General features: G+C 39.7%; 1 protein-coding gene across 5 annotated transcripts in view; it reads left to right on the top strand.

Moving 5' to 3' along the window:
• The window catches only part of LOC144030764 (uncharacterized), a 127,934-nt gene that overhangs the window by 16,806 nt on the left and 87,226 nt on the right, over positions 1-23,902 (top strand). For 2 of the 5 annotated variants that reach the window (XR_013287356.1, XM_077537317.1), the window contains one exon: positions 7,317-7,398. The exons of 1 other annotated variant lie outside the window; for it this stretch is intronic. Coding sequence is in view for 1 of the 4 variants with exons in the window: in XM_077537316.1 (XP_077393442.1) it covers positions 917-937; positions 1,147-1,206 (81 nt within the window). In the remaining 3 variants the exon portion in view is untranslated. Of the gene's footprint in view, positions 1-596; positions 773-847; positions 938-1,146; positions 1,207-3,943; positions 4,061-7,316; positions 7,399-23,902 lie in introns of those variants that run through there. 2 more of the 5 variants (XM_077537316.1, XR_013287355.1) reach the window with 2 other exon arrangements.

Raw genomic sequence — 23,902 nt, 5'->3', positions numbered from 1 at the left:
GCTGTGATAGTGAGCACTTCTCCTTTGCCGCGATAATCCAGCCCACGTCACAGGTGTGCCATATCAAAGCCAGAAAGCCAGGCAGTACCGACTGTCAGTACTAACTGGTTTTCTGAGCAGTCTAATTAGCATCGTGATATGGCACACCTGTCAGGTGGAATGTATTATCTCGGCAAAGGAGAAGTGCTCACTGTCATTTAGACTGGTTTGTGAACAATATTTGAGAGAAATGGTGATATTGTGTACGTGGAAACGGTTTTAGATCTTTGAGTTCATCTTATTAAAAAATGGGAGCAAAAAAAGAAGTGTTGCGTTATATTTATATATTTTGTTAGTGTAGTTCAAATGAGTGGATTAATGCAAATATTAACTTGATTTATAGTGTGCGACCCTTAAATTTCAGGTTGGGGGCTCCTAACGTTACCTGAACAATTTCAATTTTGAATGCTTTTGCATATCTAATGTTCAAGTAAAATAGTGATTTAACGTCCATCGCCTTTTATCACAGAATTGCTGTATTGTGATAGTGCTATTTGTGAACCATATGGAAGATGACTAGATGGTGATCTGTCTGACTTTTCGGGGTAATTTGTCAGGTCCGCTGCGGAGTAGGCGTGAACATGCCAATCACCGCTTTGACAGGGCCTGGGATTGCTTGTCATGTTGCTCGGCAGCCGCAGAAGCCGATGCGTGGACCTCGAGGGCCAAGCGGGGGTCAGAATGTGCCCACCCCCCACCCCATATGTGCGGACGAGCCGTCGCTCCGTTGGAGGTCAGTCGGAGGGGCTGATTCAATTCTGTGCGTTGGGCTGTCGCACAATGATGTGCTTGCTTCTGTCACGTACAGGTCAGGAAAATAGGATGGAGGCTCACAACAATGTGGCGGAAGGTGAGGGGGGGTTAACCTGAGAGGCTGATGGAGTGTGCGAGAGGGCATGTATGTATAATGCATGGAGACACCGAGCAAGGTTGTGTCCATCCTTTCTTCACTTTCACAATGTATCGGACACCCAGTTGACCCTTAAAGGCCTCTTTAGGGAGGTACTAAAGGGGTAACTTAGTCCTAGCAGACTTCCATATTCAATGTTATCCTCTCTTCTTCATAACCATTATCATTCTTTATATGAACTGTACCCTGTTGTTTAGTCGATTTCTCTGCTGCCGTCGTCTGGGACACGTCTCACCTTGCTTCTTCATGCCGACAAGGTTTGTTTGTGTCAAATACTCCCGTGTGGCCTTGTCCTTAGTGTGCAGTATATAATACAAATCCATTAAAAGCTATTTCTTCTGCTTTACCTTCACTCGTGGTAACAATGCGACGCACCCGACGATGGGCATGCATGTGAATTGTGGCCATTGGTGGCGCTACAGTGTTTATAAATGGATCAATTTCGCAGAATTAGTGCTGTCAAAATTAAAGTGTTAAGTAATTAATTAATCACAAAAAAATTAGCGCATTAATCATGTATTCATGCAGATTAATCACACTATTAATTTTGACCACAGATTATCCTTTAGCTTGACAGTGTTAAAGGTAACACAGGTTGTCAGACCCGTCACCAGAAAGAAATAGCAGGGGGGCATTATTATTTTTTTATTTTTTTATTTTTTTTCATCAACCTAAATCTATAATGTTCATCAGGTTGAACGGTGGCATTGTGATGGTGGCAGTTCATTTTGAAATCAGAAAAAAATGTGTAGTTCATGTTGCATTTATTCAACTCAAAAGTTCATCTACAACCAAACCACTCGTCACTTCTGTAAACAACTATGTCCGAATGAATGACTCTGTGACCCCGCCCCTTCTATCTGGGATTGGCTAGCTGTTGGCTTCATTTGCTTTTTGGATTTAGGGCTGTACTATATGCAACAATTTCTCATCATTTTTGCCAGACATCTCTTTGACTCAGCATGGGACTTCGCATTATTTCAGTGTTTTATGGTGCCTTCTTTATCTTGTGTTATTTTATTTCTACTTATTATATTTACTTATTCGCTTCCCTACATCTTGTTATATTTTTTTATATTAATTTTATTTGCTTGTATACCTACCTACTTATGATATTTACTATAATTAATTTTATTTTTGTGTTATTTTCTTTCTTGTCTCTACTGCGAGACTGATTTCTATTCCATGCACAGCATTTTGTATGCAGCAATGGATGTTTTAAAGTGCTTTATAAATAAGGTTGAGTTGAGATACGTCGATAATATACAGAAACGACATATGGGTTCAGTGAAAAACTGAGCAGAATATCAATCCAAAAGGATGTGTAAAGTGCTGTTTTTTAATTAGAACTTAGTGACAGTCATCAACATTAACAAACTTGGCAATAAACAAAGAGAATTCAACTCACACTGTACTGCAACTGTGCTTTAGTGATAATAATTTTTTGCTCCAAAGTTGTTGTTGTGTATGTGTGACTGCTTGGGTCTCTTAACCGCATACTGTGTACAATTCGTCCAATAAAAATAAAAGTTTGCCACTCACTTGTAAACGTAACCAGTGGACTCGCAGATTCCCAGTGATGTCAACTGTGTCAACCTGGATCGAGGTTTGGTGTTTGTTCGCTCCCATTAAAGCGGCACGACGTGCTCACTACTTAGTCTAACCCGGAAGTAGATTTGGCTGATGCGCATCTCCCCCCTGACTCTCTGGGCTCAATACAAGTGGGTTGTACAGTAACAGCAAAATGAGAGCACATTTCACCTTTAACTGGATTTACATTAAGTAATACAAAAAAAAACTTTATTATATCATACTCTGCTTTCTGCTGTATATACTGCAGTCAATCCTATGTTATTAGAACAGGCTGAAAAAATTGCCTCTGGAGGATGGCTTAATAAATATGCTGTGTGACTAACATTTGTGGCTCGGGCTTCAAGCTTTCACCTTGTCCTGCCAATATTCCATAGAAACTGTTGTGCGGTGAACGTGTTTCCTCAATGAATGCCAACGCTAGCTATCATCAATGTCATGTCACTGATGTCAAGTCTGTGTGCGCGGCACACTATAAGCTGCTCTGATTGGCTGAGCGGTGTACCTCAAGGTTATGTCTCTTCACTCCTAATGATTTACTCTTTTCTGACCAAGAGGCTCACATATATTGCACACTAAGTGTGTATGCGTGGATGTGTAACTGTGTTGTTTCTTTGTGTGTGTATGTGAATCCAGTGGGAACTGCCATCTGTTGATGATAGCTATGAGATCGTTGGGGCCACGCTGCCCAACCCTTGTCACCGGCAGCTGTGTGTGTCCGTGTATCCACGTTTGTGTGTCCATTCTGGCCATAACGAGTTGTTATAAAACGTCAACGCTCATCATTTGTTGGCATTTGCAGTTGTCGAGCCATACTCCCAGGGGGATTCTGTTCTACAGAGATTTTGCACAAAAATATGAACCATGAGCTTCAAAACTGTGAAGCAGATGTGCTGACTGCTTTAGATGTTTTTTGTTTGTTTGTTTGTTTGTTTGTTTTTTTTGCTAAAGATGCAATTTCAGTTCATTTCATCAGCTCTCCTTATGAGCAAAATTTCTGTTTCATAGCCAGGATGGGCAAATTCAAGGATATGCACCCTTCAAGTATTATCATTAATATTGAAATAAAAGTTGTTGTTTTTTAAAATTTTCATCCAAGTCTAAAATTAAAAATTTGTATTAACTGCCAAGGCTGTTTTTCCACACATCTGTTGAAGAACAGATACCATCCACTGCATGTCCATTAAGAACCATTTTGGAAATTGAGTAACATTTTCACATTCATAATTGTTCATTTCCTATATGTGGCAACATCGTGAGAGCTATTTTCTAACACTTATATCAGGGGTGGCCAAGTTTGGTCCTCGAGAGACCCTATCCAGCCTGGTTTCCATGTCGCCGTCCTTCAGCGCAGCTGAATCTAATGATCAGCTAATCAGCAAGCTTTGCAGAAGCCTGATAACGATCCTGATCATGAATCAGGTGTGTTAGTGGAGAGGAACATGGAAAACAGGCTGGATAGGGGCATTTGATGACCGAACATGGCCGACCCTGACTTAGATCATCTCTTAGCTAAATAAGGTAACTAAAATATGCTGAACAGCTCTAAATACAGTGTGATGCATTGCAGATCGCCATAAGCTCAATACTGCAAAATGTATAGAAATGTTCTCCTATCTATCTTGATTCTTAAGCACCCTAACCCTCCACTGCCGCAACTCCCGCTCCCACTCCCCCTTTTCAATCCCAAGGGCAAGCCAGTGGCTGACAGCTTTGTTTGTGTTCTCCACTAAGTGATTTTTAATCAACTTGTCTGCGTGAGTCCTCCCGAGGGCAAGAGCGTTTAAAGACAAGCGGACCTGCTTGGACGACTCACGGCAATACCGGACAGCCTGGGGATTCCTATTTATTCATTATTTACTCAAACATCTTTTTTCAAATGAATCAAAAATAATCACAAGGGTCCCTGTGGGTCCTTAAACCAACGTAGTTCCGTTGTTGGTGCTCAGTGTGTCATCTAAACACTCAGATGTCATTCAATAATGATCATGATGTTGGCCTGAAAATGACACTTTATTAATTGTCAATTTCATTCATCATTCATTATGGCAATAGTGAGCATAAATCATCAACAAATTCAGTAGGATTTAGTGCAAATATACACTTTAATGAGATGCTTATTGAAAATGCTGGGTCTTCTTATTTGTATGCCTTAAATTACAGTTTCACAGTATATATTTAATGTTAATATGATTTTTTTGTTTTTTTTCATAAATTGCCTTTTCAATTCAGCATCATTTTGCTCACCGCCGTAATCACCCATTAAATTAAACCTATTCAATACAACCAAATAAAATGTCAGCTCCATTGGAAATTGAGACAGCATAAATTGGAGGACAACAAACAAGCACAAGTCTTGGCATTGTTTTATTGTGTTTACTGTTTTTATGCTATTAATGTATTTTTTAACAGTTTTAATTTTTATACTGTATATCTGAGAGTTTAATTTATGTACAGCACTTTTAATGCAACTATGGTTGTTTAAAAGTGCTCTATAAAGAAAGTTGAGTTGAGTATAATGGACTAGCAACAGTAAAGGAGAGGGAAACTGCATTTATGACATCTAAATAAAAAACAAACATTTGAAACCTGGCACCAACTATCAAGCAATCGAAGCAGTCAATTTCACAGGATTTAGTACAAAACACATTTTGCGCTGTAATTAGTAGAAATTTGACAAAAATTGTCACTGATCTTGCTTTTTAAATGCCTACTCATTTAGCAAATTGTAGTCTCTGTAGTTGTGTTGTTTAATAATACATTGTTGGATATTTTTAGTCACAAATTAAAACAAGATAAGATGCTGTTTTATTGATCCCCAGAGGGGAACTCAAAGTGTTACCATGGTAAAGCAGCCCAGCACATGGCACAATGTTATAAAGAATAAATACATATACTAAAAATATGTAAGGAAAAAAAAATCAACTCACACCACTTGAATATGGATAAAGTGATGGTATAGCCTCAATAAAAAGCACCAAAATAATTAGCCATACCTAACCAGTGTAATCGCCAGTAAAGGTGAAATATTGCAATTTTGAAATAAAATGACAGTTCAAGGGTTTGTACTTCAGTGTCGTTTTGGGGGGAGAAAAAAAAAAAAAAAGTTAAATTGCAGCCCACAATGTAACCAGAAACAAGAAACATTGTGAATGAGAGACTATCTTGGCCGTGCGGTTAGATTTAAAAACTTTTAGTTACAAGTTATGGCGTTTTTTTTGTCTTTGTCCTTGCCATGAAGCATATAGTTCAAGCCTTATTGATTCAGAATAAAAGAAAAATCATATTTAAGTGTCTCAATGAAGGGGAGTGAGTTCACTGCTGGCCCGAAACGAACGTTGAATGCTTTCGGGGTCAGGGACAACATAAGTATGCTCTGTTCATCTCACTTTTACCTCTTTCAACAAGAACATTGATGAAGTTGAGTGGCATTTAATTGAATTTAATTTTTTTTTGCACTTCTTTGAAGGACTTCACTTTTCTTTGGAGGACAATGTAGCGAGTAAAAGAGCTTGTTTCCCTCGACTCTTTTCTTAGCTTTTGCTATACCTCCCAATGCCGATCGAAGCCACCTTTGGGCAAAGTACAGCAATAGTGATGTGGGCTAACTTCACTTTCATAAAGTATTGTTGCACAACTTTAGTTTGTTCAAGAGAAATTCAAGTAGGCCTACAAGTACAGTTATTAATAAATGTGTTGAAGCAGCAGCCGACATGAGATTTATGCCACAGCTGCCCAAAATGAACAGAATTAACACAATCATTTGTGTTGCTGTCGTGGTTAATATACCAGGAAATGTTTTCAAAAATACTGAAATGCAACATTTTCTTTTATTAAGATGTCAGTTTACATTTATTTAAGTGCATTTCTGAACAAGAAAAAAAAAAAAAAAAGTAGTTTCACTGACTGAAGGAGACCAGCTTGCACCCCCAATCGTACATCTATGACCTATGACCCCCAACTCAACACAAGTCGGCTACCAATGTTTGGACCATTAGAGAGGACATTTTAATTTTTAAGACGCTGGACCAGACCCCTTCTTTACTGCTGAATTTTCATTCTGCATTGTGTAATAATGTCAATTATTTGTCAAAAGCTGTTTTTCATCCTGTGTTTTCCATCAGGAGTTAGCCTCAGCTAATAGATGTATTCATCAGCAAAAGTAAATTGAATTGATACAACTTATAAGTGGTGTAGTTGTGGACATTGAACATCAGCTTTTCAACCTGAATGTGTCCAATTGCTACTGCTGCTGAAGTTAGCCACTAGGGTTAGCTAGCCAATGACTGGCTCGCTGCTACTGTTGCTTATTGTGGAAGGTCAAGTTTTTTTTGTTTTGTTGTTTTTTTTTAAGTTATTCCCAGAGCCCTCCTACGAATATCGAGGGGGGGAAATAAGTGAGTAGTTAACACCCTTATGTTTATATAACAATTGCCGATACTGTAATAATAGTTAAAACTGTAAATATGATGCCAGAACACTTGACTATCATCTCCGCCTACAGCATTGCTCCTGCCTGATTACAAAATAATTTATTTTGCCTGTAGAGTTTATGAACGGGACAGATTGTTGATTGATTTCAATCATATTTTATAGTTTATGTTAGGGTCCAATTTTTGAGCCTTGGGTCCCACATTCCATTTTTTGCCATGTATATGTCAATCATACAGCTGTCATAGTGATAATGTTAAACCCATTAAAAGGGAAATTAGCCGGTAAGTTCCTTGTTATTTACTTCCAAATTTACGTTTGCGTTCTCATTGTCATCCACTTCTAGGTAGCATTCAATTGACCGGAACCAAAACTGCTTCCTGCTCTCGCATCTAAGAATCATGGGAAATGCAGTGCTACTATCCAAGGTAAACAGCACAGCCAGTTTCTATACTATATTATATATTTGGTGAAATGTACTGTATATTTAATTTTCAAAAAACAAAACAAAACTAGGTTATACATTTATTTCTTATAATAATTATTTTTAAAATTGGAATAAAGGTCAACCAGTTGGTTTATGTTACAAAATGCCAAATAAATTATGATGGATTGTTGTCTGGTAGCGATGTTAAGCCAGTCATGCTCCTCCTTATTATAGGGTGGGATTAGTCTACAGATGATGTGTATTATTGTATTATTTACATGTTAATCCCAGACAGAGTGCCAGCGTCTACTCAACCTTATCAAAACAATCCAGCGTGTATACAGGTAGAACAAAAACATGTCGCTTAATGTAAGACGCGCACGTGATGCTGCAGACTGAATTAGTCTATTTTTGCTTTATGATTAGCAGAATGTCACAACTGTATCAGGAAGCCAAGTGAAGGAACCACTGCCTGAATAACGCATGCATTCATGTACTTACATTTGCTTATCTCCCTCCTGTTGTCTCAATCTTGAGCAAGTCAAGGTCTCTGGCCTTCTGAGAAATGGTCGCGTTGGCGGACATTCTTGTCGCATTCCCATTATTAAACAACCTTCAGGGTGAATGGCTACTGCTACCTGGTATTACCCATCAGGCTGTTCACCTCGCACATTGAAGTAAGGAAATGAGACATGACAGACAGAAAAAGAGAGAGCTCCCATGTCCTCACTCTCTGTCCCTGTCACTCCTTGTGAAAGACAAATCATATGAGTTTTAGGTTTGCAAAGGGCGGAACATTTCTGATGAATTTCGATAGGAATTTAAAGAAATATATATATTGGAAATATTCTAAATTCCTCGGAAACTATGTGTGATTGTATTGGAAATACAGTAATTAGGAATTTAGAGTTAGATTATTTTTTCGGCAGATTCCAATATTGGGAAGAATCCATCTTAGTAAATAGTGTTCCCCATTATATGTTAGCACTAAAACATTAAAGCGGACTAAACAATAAGGTGTGTGTGTGTGTGTGTGTGTGTGTGTGTGTGTGTGGTTTTTTATTTTTTTTATTTTTTTTATTTATTTTTTTATTTTTTTAAGTTTGACACATATATATTAGAGGTGTCTGTCGATTACAATTTTAAATCATAATTAATCGCATGACTTCAATAATTAACTCACGATTAATCGCAAATTAATCACACATTGGAAAAAAATATATACCATCCATCCATCCATTTTCTTGACCGCTTATTCCTCACAAGGGTCGCGGGGGCTGCTGGCGCCTATCTCAGCTGGCTCTGGGCAGTAGGCGGGGGACACCCTGGACTGGTTGCCAGCCAATCGCAGAAAAAATATATACGTATATATTATTTAATTTATATTGAGAAGTGAGTTGAGTTGCGTTCTCTGCCACCATAAATTTATTTCTCAAATTTGCACTCAAAGCAAAGCAAAAAAAATAAATATGCTGACTGTTAAGCGGGTCACCCGTATCTTAAGGCACCACTGTGGGTAAATTTATGGATAGTGAGCAGAATATAACTGACAGTTAACTAGTCCTGTCAAAGTTAAAGGGTTAATTCATTGATTAATCACAAAAAAATCTTGCATTAATCATGTATTAACGCAGAGTAATCACACAATTAATTATGACCGCAGATGATCCTTTAGCTTGACAATGGATGGTTACGTTAAAGGTAGCGCAGGTTGAGTTTGAGCAATAAATATGCTTATAATAAATGTTTGCATATGACATTCAGAATATTTGTTCATGTCAAACTATTGAGGTCATTTTTTTATTTTAAATTATGTAAGTAATTAATTGACCGATTAGAAAAAAGGGGAGGATGATGAGAGTGTGCATCAAAAAATGTTGAAGACAGCTTCAGCTTTTTAATCAAGCGATTAATCATGAATAATCAAAATACTAAGATGTGATTAATCTGATTAAAAAATGGAATTGTTTGACAGTGCTAGAGTTAATATTCAATAGGAGACCCAAGGCAACGAAAAAAAGATAGTGGCGACTGTGTGTGTAATGCTGAGCTATAGCAACATGCTAAGAAAAAATAGCATGCATTTTTATTTTTGGACATTTCCATGTTGAGGAGATGGTGCGATGCAGTGGAAATAGAATATATTATAAGTTGTTGGGGGACAGCTGTGGAAGTTACTTGATACAAACATGAAGTTATGAAACCTTATTTTGTTGTTGTTGGACAGCCACCCTTGTTAGTGACTTGTCGTGTTTCTGAAATTTGGGTGTGATAGAAGTGAGAGTAGCCATTTTTCACGGGAGGCATCTGCAGACTGTGGCACGGGATAAAGTGAATGAATCCAGCACCAACGCTCTCGCTTGCGCTCATTTGTCCGGTTGCTCGCTGTACTATGTACCACACTACGGCTGTCTCTGGCTCTTCCAGAAGCAGCTGCGGCGGCGCGGAGATAACTCTTAACTTTGTTTTGACACTTTTGATTAAGGACCATTGAAGGAACACCTGTATGGCGGCTGGGAACAATGCGGCGAGCCCATAGAGAGATTGATTTTGTGCATTAGAGAAGCAGCCTTTGTCTAAAGCCACGAGGCCCTTTGTTATGCTAACCAGCCGTGGAAGATTTCCAATTCAATTTCACCTGAACGCTGGTCAGCCGCGCGCTCCATTGTATGGCGTCCCCCGGGCCCGGTACCCCACCTCCACCAACCCCCGCCTCACATCGCCACTGCTCCCCTGTCGTCTCTCAAACTGCAATTCAGCTGTGTGTGTGTGTGTGGGTGTGTGGCCTAGATTGACAGGCAACCGGATACCGTTGCCACAACATCCGCGGCATCCCGTCCTTGTGTGCGCAGCGGGCCGCACAAGGGATGGCGGCGAAATGAAATGAGATGATATTAATTATCCTAATCCTGATAGTCCTCTCTGGAGCCCCCCTGCCTGGCACCTCAGGAGAGGACCCTGTACGGTCAGACACAGAGAATGTCAGGGAAGTGAAGGAAAGCCGATAAATTCAGCGGAGAATTGAACAAAAACGTTGCTTATGCCGAATAAAGTGGAGCTATTGTTTGGCCTTTCTCGGTTACTTTGATTGGCCTTCCATTCCCAGCGTACCACTTTACTCCCATTGGAAAAGTGAGCTCTTCTTCGAGATATTTTTTGCCATCTCAATTTATTAAACTTTAGGAATGAATGTCACGTCTTGGTCTTCTTACTTTGTGAATCGCTAAGGATTTTCCCTCAACACTATTGAGGAAGCATTATGAAAATTTCATGTCGTGACCACAGAAGCATGCACTGAAAGCATTCCAAGATACAAAAGCTCGAATATCTTCAATGTATCTTCAAAAAATTAGACCGCATCACATGCAACAATTTTACTAGTACATAAAAAAAACAATGTATTTATTGACTGGTAAATGATTAATAATGTGGTCAACGTTCTTTAAGTAAAATTCCACAATACAGGTACAGTGCTCAGCATATAATGAGCACATCCCCTTCAAAAAATGTCAAGATTTTATTCACTATCTCAAGGAACAATATGCGCTTAACTCACAACATGAAAGGTTGGTAATAGAAATAAATTTCAAAATCTTCAGTTTGATCAAATTAACTAATGCAAATAATTCATGCATCCCACAACAAAAATGACTGCATCTAGTATTTTCTATGACTTCCATGACTTTTATGGACAGTAACATCTGCTAGGCCTGGAATTAACAAGTTTTCAGTCTTTTTATTGGAGTCTACTTATTTGTGCAAAATCTACTTTAACAAATTAGTTAAGAAAACTACTTTTTGGTGCGGGGTACTAATTAACAAACCTTGCTTACAATCTTAGGCCCACATTTGTGGGAGTATTTTGTGGTATTGTATCTCATTAAAAAAAAAAAAAAAAAAAAAAAATCTTGATTCTAAAAGGAAACAAAAAGTGTTCTTACAAACTTGTGGTGTGCTAATTTATGTTGAGCACTGTAGCTTACTTTAAAAACTGCTGTGCAGTAAGGAGACAGTTGGCACATTATCGACCCACTGCGTGATATGGTTGAAAAGTGTTTCACGATATATGTAATTGATAAGTGGACATTTATAATTAATTAATTTAACAAATATTTACCTAATCAAAACCCTAAAAAAGATAAACTACAATCGAACGTAATCAAGATAAAAATCTCTTTCAAAATATGTGGTGGAAAAACTCATTTTCAAGGAATGTCAAATGTTATTGTGTACATTGTATGTACAATTTCCATCCATATTCGCCCATACCAGACATATTAACATTTCCCTAAAGCGACGACATAGTCATAACAGCAAATCTTTGGGGAGTGGCCCTACTTATTATGATCACAGAGATAACTGTTCAATATATTATTTGTTGTATTCCTGTAATTTCAAATGATCCTCGATTTTTGACGGTTCAGGTATACGGCATTAAAAATACTTCGTCACACGGCACAAGAAGGCATGCTGAATTACTGTTATACTTAATTTTACCCATTTTATTGATTTCATGTCCTAGAAGTGTTTTCCATGTAAATATTTACTTTAATATGACTTAGATGGTTTAGTGATAGACTATGTGGCGTTCTGTTCATATAAATTTGGATTACGGCGTTAATATAGGAATGGAACTCCGTCCGGGGAACCCTGTATTTTGGATTAATTTTCTGAATGAAGTCATTTATAAAAAAAATTAAAAAAAAAGTGAAATATGTCCTCACTTCTGATCTCGTCTTCACGGTTTGTGAAGAAATTGTCATGGTTAATGTAGTTAATGTTATATTAAGGTTAATTTGCTTGTTTTCTTCGGTCTTGTCTTTTGTTTATACTTGTGCTCGTGTCTTCCAATCAGCCATTTTGGAAGACACGAGACACTACTTTCAGAGACACTAAACACAGTAATAAGGATAATTAAAGAATTAAACTGATAATTCTGTCTAAAATTCAATGGCCTTCACAGTTTATTGGTAAATGTTTCACGTGATTAACAAGTCTATTTATATTTCAAGATTTCATAACAATACATACAGTATTGTGGAAAGCATTTTTAAGCAAATTTTAGTTGTCCTTGTTCACACTCTGGCGGCACGTCCACCTCTCAGTACTGAGCACTCGGGTTCGAGTCCAGGCTCCGGCCTTCCTGGGTGGAGTTTGCATGTTCTCCCCGTTCCTGCGTGGGTCTTCTCCGGGTATTCCGGTCTCCTCCCACATTCCAAAGACATGCATGGCAGGTTAATTTGGCGTTGCGAATTGTCCCTAGGTGTGCTTGTGTGTGTGGATGGTTGTTCGTCTCTGTGTGCCCTGCGATTTGGCTGGAGACCAGACCAGGGTGTACCCCGCCTACTGCCCAAAGCCAGCTGAGAGAGGCTCCAGCACCCCCTGCGACCCTTGTGAGGAATAAGCGGTCAAGAAAATGGATGGATGGATATATATTATTTTTTGGAGGGGGTAAAACAAAGAAAACAAATCAATTTACTCACATTGGTGTTTACAATATCCACACATGCATTTGTTGCCTGTCACATGTACGCATAAATTATATTCTGGCCTTCGTCTTGAAAACATTTGCCATTAACCTCGAACTTTTGACTGAGAACCCCTGTGTCAGAGCAGAACACAATGATAAAATAACCTGATGTCTCGCTCAACTCAAGCGTAATTAACTTTTTGTAGGATTTCCATTATGTTTCACAGTTTCGGCCAAGTGTTATATTAAAGGTGTGCTTGAGCTATACAAGTCCTTGTAATTTCTCCATTTCTGTCAGAAAGGGTTTCGAAATATTAGGTCCACTTCTATAAGATCTCTTAAAAAAATCAGATAAAACTAAAGGAGCTCTTTTTAATTGAATATCTCTCCCGAAGAGCGGCTGATAATTGAACCAGAGGAGCAAAGGCTGGCAATATGAATGGGCCTGCATTACACAGAGATTTGCATTAAGATCAACTTTGTATGCAGGCGACGTTCCGCAATCGGCTCCTGCTGCGCATTAAGGAAAAACTTATTAACTTCCTCATTATGTCAATGGCCTCCTAATATTCAGTGTTATCCATTTGATGACATGATTCTTCATACTATGGATTGGTAAACAACAGAAAAACTCCAGCGGCTTATTCCTCCCTCGCAGCACGCACTGTAGATCTCAGTGTCCTTGTCGCTGCGTTTAGCATTAATTGGTTTGTCATTTAGCAGTGTGCTTGCACGGTTGTTTTGCATCATGATCAGTCTTTGTGCCGTAATGCGGCACATCCGCAGAAAGTCCTAATCCTGGCCTCAAGTGCAGGGTGCAGTATATTTAGAGTACGCTCGATTGTGCAGCTTATTATTGAATTTGAGCGACGATCACGCTCGTTTGATCCGTGAATCAACGTGCAGCCGTTGAATTGTGATGCGCTCCAGGGGGCGTTTGGTTTGGGGTGAGAACTAGTAGTGTAGAAATTGTTTCATGCGGTTATTCTGCGTTTGTTGTTCTTTGAGGGTCTGGCACCATAAAAGCCCTCAGACTTAAAATCCCAACTACTATCACACTGCCTGTAAAAGCCAGCACTTCCCCGTATCACCATTCTTTATAATGGGTAAAATTGGTTACAAGAAGCCACGGAGTGATGAGGTAGAGTGAGAGCGTACATGCTTGCATTTTCTCAACTTTTTCCATGTGTCATCACAGCAGCCAACAATGGTGTGAACAGCGACTGACCTAATGACGCTAGATTCAGACTGTGCTGAAAGGCGAGACAAACAGAAATGCAAGTCAGAGCAGAGTGGACAAATACATGCAGACTGAGAGAAAGGAGCCCCTTTCACATTTCCTGTAAAAGCTCCACATTATTTCTTCCATGTGTCGCTGACACTAGCGTTGAACGATTCGGTGAACGAATCTTTTGAACGGTTCTTTTAAATGAACTGATTCTAGTGATTCAGTTCACCTAAAAGAACTGTAATGCCCATCACTAGCTGACACAGAATAGGGGGACATCATTCGAGAAATTGTCCACCTTCTAATTGTTGACGGTCGGCTCAGTCCAAGTGCCGAACGACAGGACTTGGAAGAATATATGCACACTGAAAGACTCTCTTTGACACTTGATGTAAAATAGCAAAAATTCCTTATGGCAAAGTAAACAGCACCAACCCGGAATGGATCAGACAGTCATTCTGCTAAACCACCTTAGGAGGTACAAAGTACCTGTACTTACAGAGCCGCAGCAATACCAGGACTGGGGTGGGATGTTTTGTTGAAATCACTTGTCTGTAAAACAGGCTACTGAGATACCACTATAATATCTGACGACAGCGTATATGACTCGAACATTTATTTGTTTACAGCTGTCGCTTGTACTGCACAGTACTGTGAGTCAAGCTAGCGATAGCATTAGCCAAAGTTTAGCACAACCGCTGACTACCAGTTCTACAAACACACTGATTGCCTGACTCGATTGTCTATTGTATAATGTAATGTGAAATGTGTTTTTTTCTGTCAGAGGAGAGTGTTAACTTTGTGTACTCAACTCCTACGATCAAATTTGCGTAAGTAGTGCTAGATTGAAGACTCTGTAACTTCCATGAATGATTCCGGTTAAATTTAGCTCAGAATTTTGTCTCTCAGTCAAGTGTATCACTCCACAATACTTTATTGATGCCAATTACTACTTTTCTATTTGCCAGAACTTTGCCGCTGTACCAAAAAATTTAAATAAAATTAAATAAAGACACCAAGATCTGGTGGCAAATAACTGGCATAAATAAATAAATACATTTGTGATTTGATTAGTGAACCGCAAATAGTCGCTGTCGCCCCAATTTTTTATTTTTATTTTTTTTAATGATACACAGCACTCACTATTTTGCTGCTCTTCATTGGACAGCGACGCAGCCCGCAACCCCCCCTCCCTACACACTCTCAATAGGCTTGCGAAGTGTGAAGTACATTTTTGTTATCGTGTTTTTTTATACCAATTTTAATTCCACAGCTGCATATCTGAGAAGCAGGATTTTCTTGGTTGGCTTCCCAAAACATTTCCTTTCTCTCCATGGTAGGCCCCTCCCCACCACCACTTATATCCTCCCTCACCCATTCCATCGCCTTCTCCTTACCCCTGCAATCCCTAACCTCTATCCCGCCTCTCTACCCCATCACTGACACCCTTCCCTTCCGTTGCCGGGGGGGCCGATTATTTTCATGGATACGCCGCCATCCGCTGCCAGATCTTACCAGCCCGAGCCTCTTCTCTGCGAACCGCCCCTCTCCACCTCCCCCGCCTCCACATAGCCGCATCCCGCCGCTTAGAATAACCAATCTGATGATGTGACAGTTTCTTTCTCCCTGTAGAAAATCTGCCGCTAACCCTTTTTCACTCTCCCTCTCGTGTTTTTTTCCCCCCCCGGATTCCAGCGTTGTTTGACATGTTATGGAAGGGTTTCAGCTTGCCACCTCCGCAATCCTCATTCTATCCCAGGGAAGCGGTTTGGCATGGGAATCCTTAATACTTGGCAGAGGGCGCTGAAGGAGGTGGTGATGGAGGGATGGCGACTGGAGGGTGATTTAAAATTATTTTTGTCAAAGCACACTCCCTGTCTGCCGAGCTGTTCTCGTTGTAGCATCAACTTTGATGTATTTCAACATGTTTTTTTTTCCACAAAATGCGCAAAATTACGCCAAAGCGAAGGATGCAGATGTATGTGCTTTGCGTGTAACAAAGGTGACCATTTGGTCGTTGCAAGGAACGGTTACCATGGCACTCACAAGGAAATTAAATTAGGTTTGAGGTAGTGACATAAAGTCTTGCACTATAGAAATAAGTGCACAATTTGTTGCCCTATAATTTTTGTGTTTACCTTGAAGGTACCAACCAATTTAGAAGTTGTGTCCACTCCACAACCTGAATGCTAACATACAATGTGAAACGTCACAGGCTAACACTTAGCATATATGTTATGGTGTGGTTACTCTTTAACTCATTTGCTTACGTTCTATTTTAAAAATTTTAAGTGGCCCAAACACGTATTTATACATGTTTTGTTTTTTTTTAACGTTTTTTTTTCTTTCTTTTATTTATGCTAGAGCATACAGAAGGCTTTGATGCAGCCTCTTAATTGCAAAGAACGGTTGGAAAAAAAATGGTAGTTATTACACAAACGGCCAGCAGGTGGCAGCAGAGCAAAGAAGATCAACCAGGGCCATGTTTGGGAAAAAAGCTCAATCACTCTCAATTCTAAACAGATTTGTGAATGATGATGAAACTTAGTTATATTCTAATGCTGATTGCTGTAAAATAGAAACAGATAGAAATATACTTTGTTTTCCTTTTGGCAGGTTCCATGTTTTTATAGCCATAGAACACAATATCCTGTGGGATTTTCAAAATCAGTCAAAATCGAGTAAAACAGCCGGGAGTGAAGGGGATTGCTTCTGTGAAAAGGGCTGGAAGTGAATGAGTTAAACAACCCTTTAAACAATGGGGATGCAGTCGAGGAACACTTGTAGACTGCCCATGTAACAATACTCACATGCATATATTCTTTATCATCTGCAAAGAAAAACTAATATTACTGCCGTACTGAGAAAACGATAGAGGAGCTGAGACCCAAGCACAGTATATCCGTATGTCTGGCTTATACTGTCCCCAGGTGGCCACTGCAGTCCTATTCATTGTGTTTTAAATTCCTCTTTCATTTGACATAAATTGTAACATACCCCTATGTATTACAGTATTTTGTACTGTAGCTGATTAAAAATAAAAAACGCCAAGGCCGGATTCCGATCTAAGGTTTCCATGCTTTTGTTTTTTCAAGCTGCTGCAATGCAGGTGTGAACGTAGCCACTTGAGGGGAATCAGTTGGAGCTGTCACTTGAACCGTGTAGTGTAAATCCAGTTGTATGTGGCCTGATGCCAATCACACAACATCATGTCTGCATTCACCCATGTGTATTTTTATTTCGCTTTGCCCAGCGGTGTGACGGTGGTCATTAAGTTGTCCATTGTCATCACCCGTCATCAGCGTCATTGTCGTGCAATCATACAGTTGGGATGTGACAATTAGGATTCGCTGCTGTTTGGTTTGGATCTGTGAGTCTTGGAGGAGGTTAATCAACGCTCTCTTGTTTCATTGTCTCTCTTAATGTGCGGGCCAAAAGTGCCCGTCTGTTTTTTCATTTAATTTATTTTAGATTTTCTCAAGCTTGTAGTGAGATTTGTCCCACTCTTGATGACAGCCGTCATTATGCAGATGTGTCTGGCACTGTTCACAAATGTCTGCTTGCATCATTTGCGAACATCACGTGTGCTCAAACTAATAAAACGTGGTACGATATCCGCATGCTTAAAGAAATGTCTCGACTCATTTTCAATTGCACATGTGAAAGATGGTGCAACCGAATAAGTGGGGGGAAAATTAACAATTCATTAGGCATTTTAGGGCCTGTTCACACACATGGGTATCGCCATATTTGGCAGCTTTATAACACACAACAGGGATGGGCAACTTAAATGCTGGAGGGGGCCACGATTTTTCATCAATGCTACTCGGTGGCCACATAGGACTACGCACTTGCTAACCAGAGTATGACAAAAATGTTCTGGATATGTGCAAAATATGTGCTCTCTATATATTTAATTTTTCATAATTGATTTCTAAATACATGTCTAAAACATCCACTATCTTAAGCCAACAACAAAATAACTACATACATGCAGTGATTAACCCCCACATTGATCCTCCGTGTCTTGTGGAAAACATATTGAATGATCATCAGTGTTTTTTGAAGGTTTTTTGGGGGGTATGTAAAAAATAAATAACAATTCAGAACAGCCCATTACCCATCCCTGATGTACAATAAATAAATAAATAAATAAATAAATAAATAAACAGTGATCTTTAATCATGCCCTGCGATTGGCTGGCAACCAGTCCAGGGTGTCCCCCGCCTACTGCCCAGAGCCAGCTGAGATAGGCGCCAGCACCCCCCGCGACCCTTGTGAGGAATAAGCGGTCAAGAAAATGGATGGATGGATGATCTTTAATCAGCCACTGAAGTTCCGCTTGAAGTTCCTTATAAACATATTTTTCGTGATTCCATCTTCTGCATGGACTCACGCCATTAAAAAAAAAAAAAAAAAAGTGTGTGACTCAAATGTGCTGAATTTAAAGGAAAAGAGGAGAGAAGTTTCCATTTGCTGGTGCAAGCACACCTTTGTACCTGTACCCATCGATGAAATATAAAAAAACAAAACTCCATCCATGCACACAGCTAGTGTAGTGTTTCAGTAACCAAAAATAATTATATTTAAGGATTAAAAATTGAGTCATAGAGCTTTAATGGTAGTGCTCTGCGATATGGCCAAAATTTTATGCTGTAGTTTAAACGATACATGAAGCAATGGATTTGCACACACTGTGGCCAATATTAACATGTATGGCGGAGCAGATAGGCCCATCCACAGTGAGCTGTAACAATGCGAGGCTCCTTCTCAGCATGCAGAGCAGCCCTCTCCTCCCAAACTGCCCCCCCAGTGTGAGGCGGAGCAAGCAGAGCTGTCATTGTTTAACACCTCCCCTGATTAGTTTACTCTCGCCTGATTAGAAATTAATTAAAATGATGACACAGATCCCGCGGTGGGCTAGTGCTGATGGTGTTGGGGGTGGATGGTTGGATTGATGGCGGAATAAATGTAAAATAAGGGATGGACAAGGGGGGTAAGGATTTTAAAAAAAATTGTGAGGGGGGGGTTATGGTGACATTCGCGAGGAAGTAATAGTGGGGGTGATTCCTGAAGCTTTTAGATGGGGGTGTGGAGTATATAGCAAGCAGGGCTAAGTGTTTTGGGACTGAGGGGGGGAAAAACAGGACTTAATGAGTGACTCTTGTCGCAATCAGAACATCATTTCCTCATGCATTCTAATGAGCTGGAGAGAAGCTGGGCTCCATCTCTTTAATTTATTCAATATATTTTGCGTATTCACCATGTTTATTTAATAACATGGTAGTGGTTTAGTGTGGAGGGAGGGGGGTTGGTATTAATCAACAGCCTTCATCACATCACGCTGCAAATATTCCGGAGTGACTTTTCTCATGTCTCATCTCGTCAGGACAACATCTCCTCCTTGCTTTATTGCATCCGCACGCATGGAGAAGTGCAACAAATCGGAACAAAAGCTGTCGCAGTATTACACTGAGGCCCCCGATAGCAATCGCACTTGTGCAAATATGAGCCTCCTAAACAAGGCTAACACGTACGTCGCCTACGCATGGATGAGCCTGTAATTCTTTCCACTAATAACGCTCCCCGGAGCCCTGTTATCCCATCACATCACGTTTACTACTCTTCCCTTCCTTCTAATATCTCCCGGGTCAAGAATTCTCACTTTTAATGTTGAGGCGGCTGAAAAACAAATATTGACGCAAGGTTTTGGGAACTAATATGCTGTTGTTTCTACGTAAATAGTGTCAGATTATTTCAACTCATTAAAACACATTTTGAAACACAATGTAAATATATTGGAGCAAGTCTAAAATGTTTACAAAATACTATATGTATTGTTACATTGTAACAGCCCTTTAAGAGGCGGAGCCTGGTGGTCGTGATATCCAATGAGCTGTGAATGACAAGCAGCTTGTATGCTTGTTTACCGTTCTCTGGGTTCTCAATAAACAGCTGTAAAGGGCATTGACTAATGTGGCTCTCCTTTCCCACAAGTGAGGACATCACAGAGTTCTGTGGTAAAGTGGGGTTTAACGCGATAGACAAATACTTATGTTCCATGGAAAAATCTGTATTGCAGCAGGGTCGCCAGAGATGAAACATCAACCTCAAAGGTTCATGTACTAAATTAATTGACACTGATGAAAATGAAGGACATTTTTGCTATAATTATTAGATTTTCAGTTAGTTTTTGTTTTTTGAATTATGTTGTTACTTTTTTCATGAAATAATAATAATAATAGATATATTACAAATGTCAGGTGATTGAAATTTTGAATGGTAATTAATCACATGACTTCAATAGTTAAGTCACGATTAATTGCAAATTTTATATCTATTCTAAAGGCACAATAAAATATTTCTTTCTTAGTTTTTATACTCGTGTTAACATAAAAGTGGAAAAACGTTAAACTAATAGAAATATGGCTGCATCTTTTAGTCATTGATCCAGTAATTGAATGTTAATTCATAAAATTGAGTTAAAATTAATAAGATGTACTGTACTGTTAAAAAAAAAACACACACAAAAAAAAAAAGTGTGATATTGATTTGTGTTCAAGGTCATATTTCTGCCAGCAGTCAGTGCATTTTTCTTTTCGTATTAGTTTTTTTTTTTTTTTTTTTTTTATTCAACTGTTTACCCACAATTTTGAAAACAGGGCTCGTTTTTCAAAATATTGGCACAATTATCCAAACACCACACTCAATTTGTATAACTACTGTTTGCAAAATAACACACTTCATTCACAACATACACACTTCAGTCACAACATAAACACTTATGTTAAAAACATACACATATTTGCAAAAATGTTGTTTTGTTTGTCATGTCACGAACATGTTCTGAAATGATCAGACACTATTGGAGTCAGTTACACACTGCTGTGACCAATCCAAAAAAAAAAATGGTACTCGTAAAATATATATATATATATATATATATATATATTATATATATATAAATTAGGGACTAGAATGCGCTAGTTCGCACTTTTTTTGACAGGTATTTATGTAAGTGGTCATTTAGATGACAAAAGATATTGGCAAACACACAAACTGTTGTTTTTCTTCAGAAATGAATTTTGTTTTTCTTGTAAGGTTAAAAAAATGACTTGTCACAGCAACTTTTGTTTTATCCACTTAGATTATGGAGACTTGTTTGATATGAATACTTCCGCTCAATGTCTGACAAAGACTGATTCGGTGTTCCATGCTTTTCTGAGGTTTATTAGGAAAGTAGTAAAGTAGCCCCATCATTGTGTACTCTTGAGTGGGATGGCCTCCATTGGTTACCAGGAGGTTGGCTCACAGGTACACCTTCATCTACAAGGCCATTATTAGACTACTGCCCTTTTACATTTGCAACTTCATCACACAGAGAAGTCTTTGTTCTTACAGTTTGCGTTCAAATGATATTTTGTTGCTAACCGTTCCATTTACCCGCCTTGAGCTTGGAAAAAAAGATTTTATCTTTTCTGAGCCTTCTACATGGAACCTGTTGTTGGAACCCATATCCCTCAACAATAAAAATCAGAATAACAGAATAGTTTCTCTAACCACCCTTGAATGCATGTAATATTTTCAATTAAGCACATGTGTGCAACCACACTTGGTGGATGTGAATAATATCCAGTGTGTTTATTGATGTGGTGATTGACAAGCCAGTGCTTTGAAATGACCAGGAAGGAACCTCACAATCTTTGTGTCTAAGGTATGAAAATGTGTGCAAATAATTGTGTGTAATGTTTTGCAGAAAGTGTGAAGCTGAATTTGTGCCGAAGTGTTTTGCTCCTTGTGTGTAAACATCGGCAATTGTGTGTAAATTTTCACTTTACTGTGTAAACGGAAAAAAAAAAAAAAACTCTAAGAGCTATCTAATCTTTAACATGAAGTAACTTGTGGAATTCTACATTTTAAAAATTGTAAAATACAACTTTTTAAAATTGTAAAATATAACTTAACTCCAGTACCTATTACTATTAAATTTATGACTGCTAATTTTTGACGTGAATGTGTGCTGCGTTGCGACTGGAATTCTTCAAATTTGTGGCGTTAAAGGAACTTTAACTTTATTAACTATATATATATATATATATATATATATGCACTCTCCCTCACTGTTCATCACATATCTTTGGACTATTGTTACATCTCCTACTTTTCTTTCTCTCCTTATCCATGGTTCTAATATAATCAAAGGATGGGGGCGGGGGGGGGGGAGTATTGTGTGTGTTTGTGTGTGTGCATGCATGCGTGTGTGCATGTGCAGAAGAGAGAGGTACAGGGAGGGGTGACGCAAAGCCCAGTGAGTTTCCCATAGCAATGAGGGCCCGCCGTTCTCCTGGTAACCTAATTGGCATGTGTTTCCTGGCAGGTCTTATTATGGCCTCCTCCTAATCACTGTCCCCATGCAGCCCCTAACAAGAGGCAGCTCCAGTGTGGCCGCCGCCGCCGCACTGAAGGAGCTCGTCTTTTGTTGTTTTATTTCTTTCTCCTTTTCTTCCTCCTTCTCCTCCTCATCCTCCCGGACAGACAGCCTGATTATACAGTTCCAAAAGTACATGTACGCCTGTGAATGTTTATATTTTCTTTTCTGACAGAGGCAGACAGTGTCCTCTCCTGTCCGACTGCGCAGACCTTAATTGGGAAATGCTTTAAATAATTTCTAATTACAACAAGTGCGGTAATAATTGGCGGGATAATCTGCGGATTAATTAGCCGGGTTGTGTGCGAGTGTGAGTGTGTGCTCGGTCAGCACACGTGCGGGTCATTCTATGTGTGCGTGTTTGCTGCTCACACACCCACCCCTCCACCTTCACTCCCGCCAACTCCATACACTCAGACACACACTGGGCAAGGCCCGCTGAATGGAGGCCAGGTTGTGCAGCTTGCTAATGGAATCCTGCCCACTCGAGGAGGTCTGTCAAGGAGGGAGGCCAAGACAGAAGCGGCTTTGTTGGACAAGTTTTTCCATGGGTAACCCCCCCTCCTCCAACCTCCCTGAGACCCGCCTCATTTGTATCACGGCAGGGCAGACAACCCCCCGAAAAAACACCATCGTGTTTAACAGCTAACCTCACCTCGCTTAGCCGTCCCATCCCCACAGCATCCGTCCCCTTCAATTTTTTTCCTTTCTTTGGCTAAATGACACGTTTTACTTTCTTTGACCCAATGCGCTCCCAAGCTAGCCAGCCGCCCCCTCCCTCCTTTCCTCTTTTTTTTTTTTTCCCAGCACCTTCCCTGCTTCAGCTGCGTTCACCCTCTTGTGCCCTCCTCCACCTTTCCCTCCTCCCATCTTCCTGTCGTGGAGAGGGCGAGCGACGGCGCCCTGCCTCTTGAGTGGGGTACTTCCACCTGGTCCACCCTCTAATTACTGCACCCTTCCCTCTTGGGAGTACAGTAAAAAAAGAGAGGAATAGAGGAGAGAAGGGGGGGGGGGGGGGGGGAGAGAGAACCACTTGTTGCTCCAAGCAGCGCACTTTACACTGAATCACCACAACTTCTCTCTTTGTGCATTGTAAATATATACATGAAGAATGTTCAAGCTTGGTATCATACTTCCTGGGCATTATTTTATTCTGCTTATCTTGATCACATGATGTGCAACATCCCCACCTCCTCTCACCATCTCTTCTCCCTCCACCTCGGTGACAGATGGCTGTCAAGGGCATCCAAATTGGAGACGGGAAGCAAGTAAACAAACGAGGCCCGGATCAATATGGCAGCTTAATTGAACAGTGACACAAACATGTTGCCGCCGCCTGCACACCATCCTCTTTTTGTTCTTTTTTTCCCCAAGGCTTC

Source organism: Festucalex cinctus, chromosome 11 (assembly GCF_051991245.1).
Source record: "Festucalex cinctus isolate MCC-2025b chromosome 11, RoL_Fcin_1.0, whole genome shotgun sequence".
Classification (NCBI taxonomy): Eukaryota; Metazoa; Chordata; class Actinopteri; order Syngnathiformes; family Syngnathidae; genus Festucalex; species Festucalex cinctus.
This window is presented reverse-complemented; position numbering and strand designations above follow the sequence as displayed.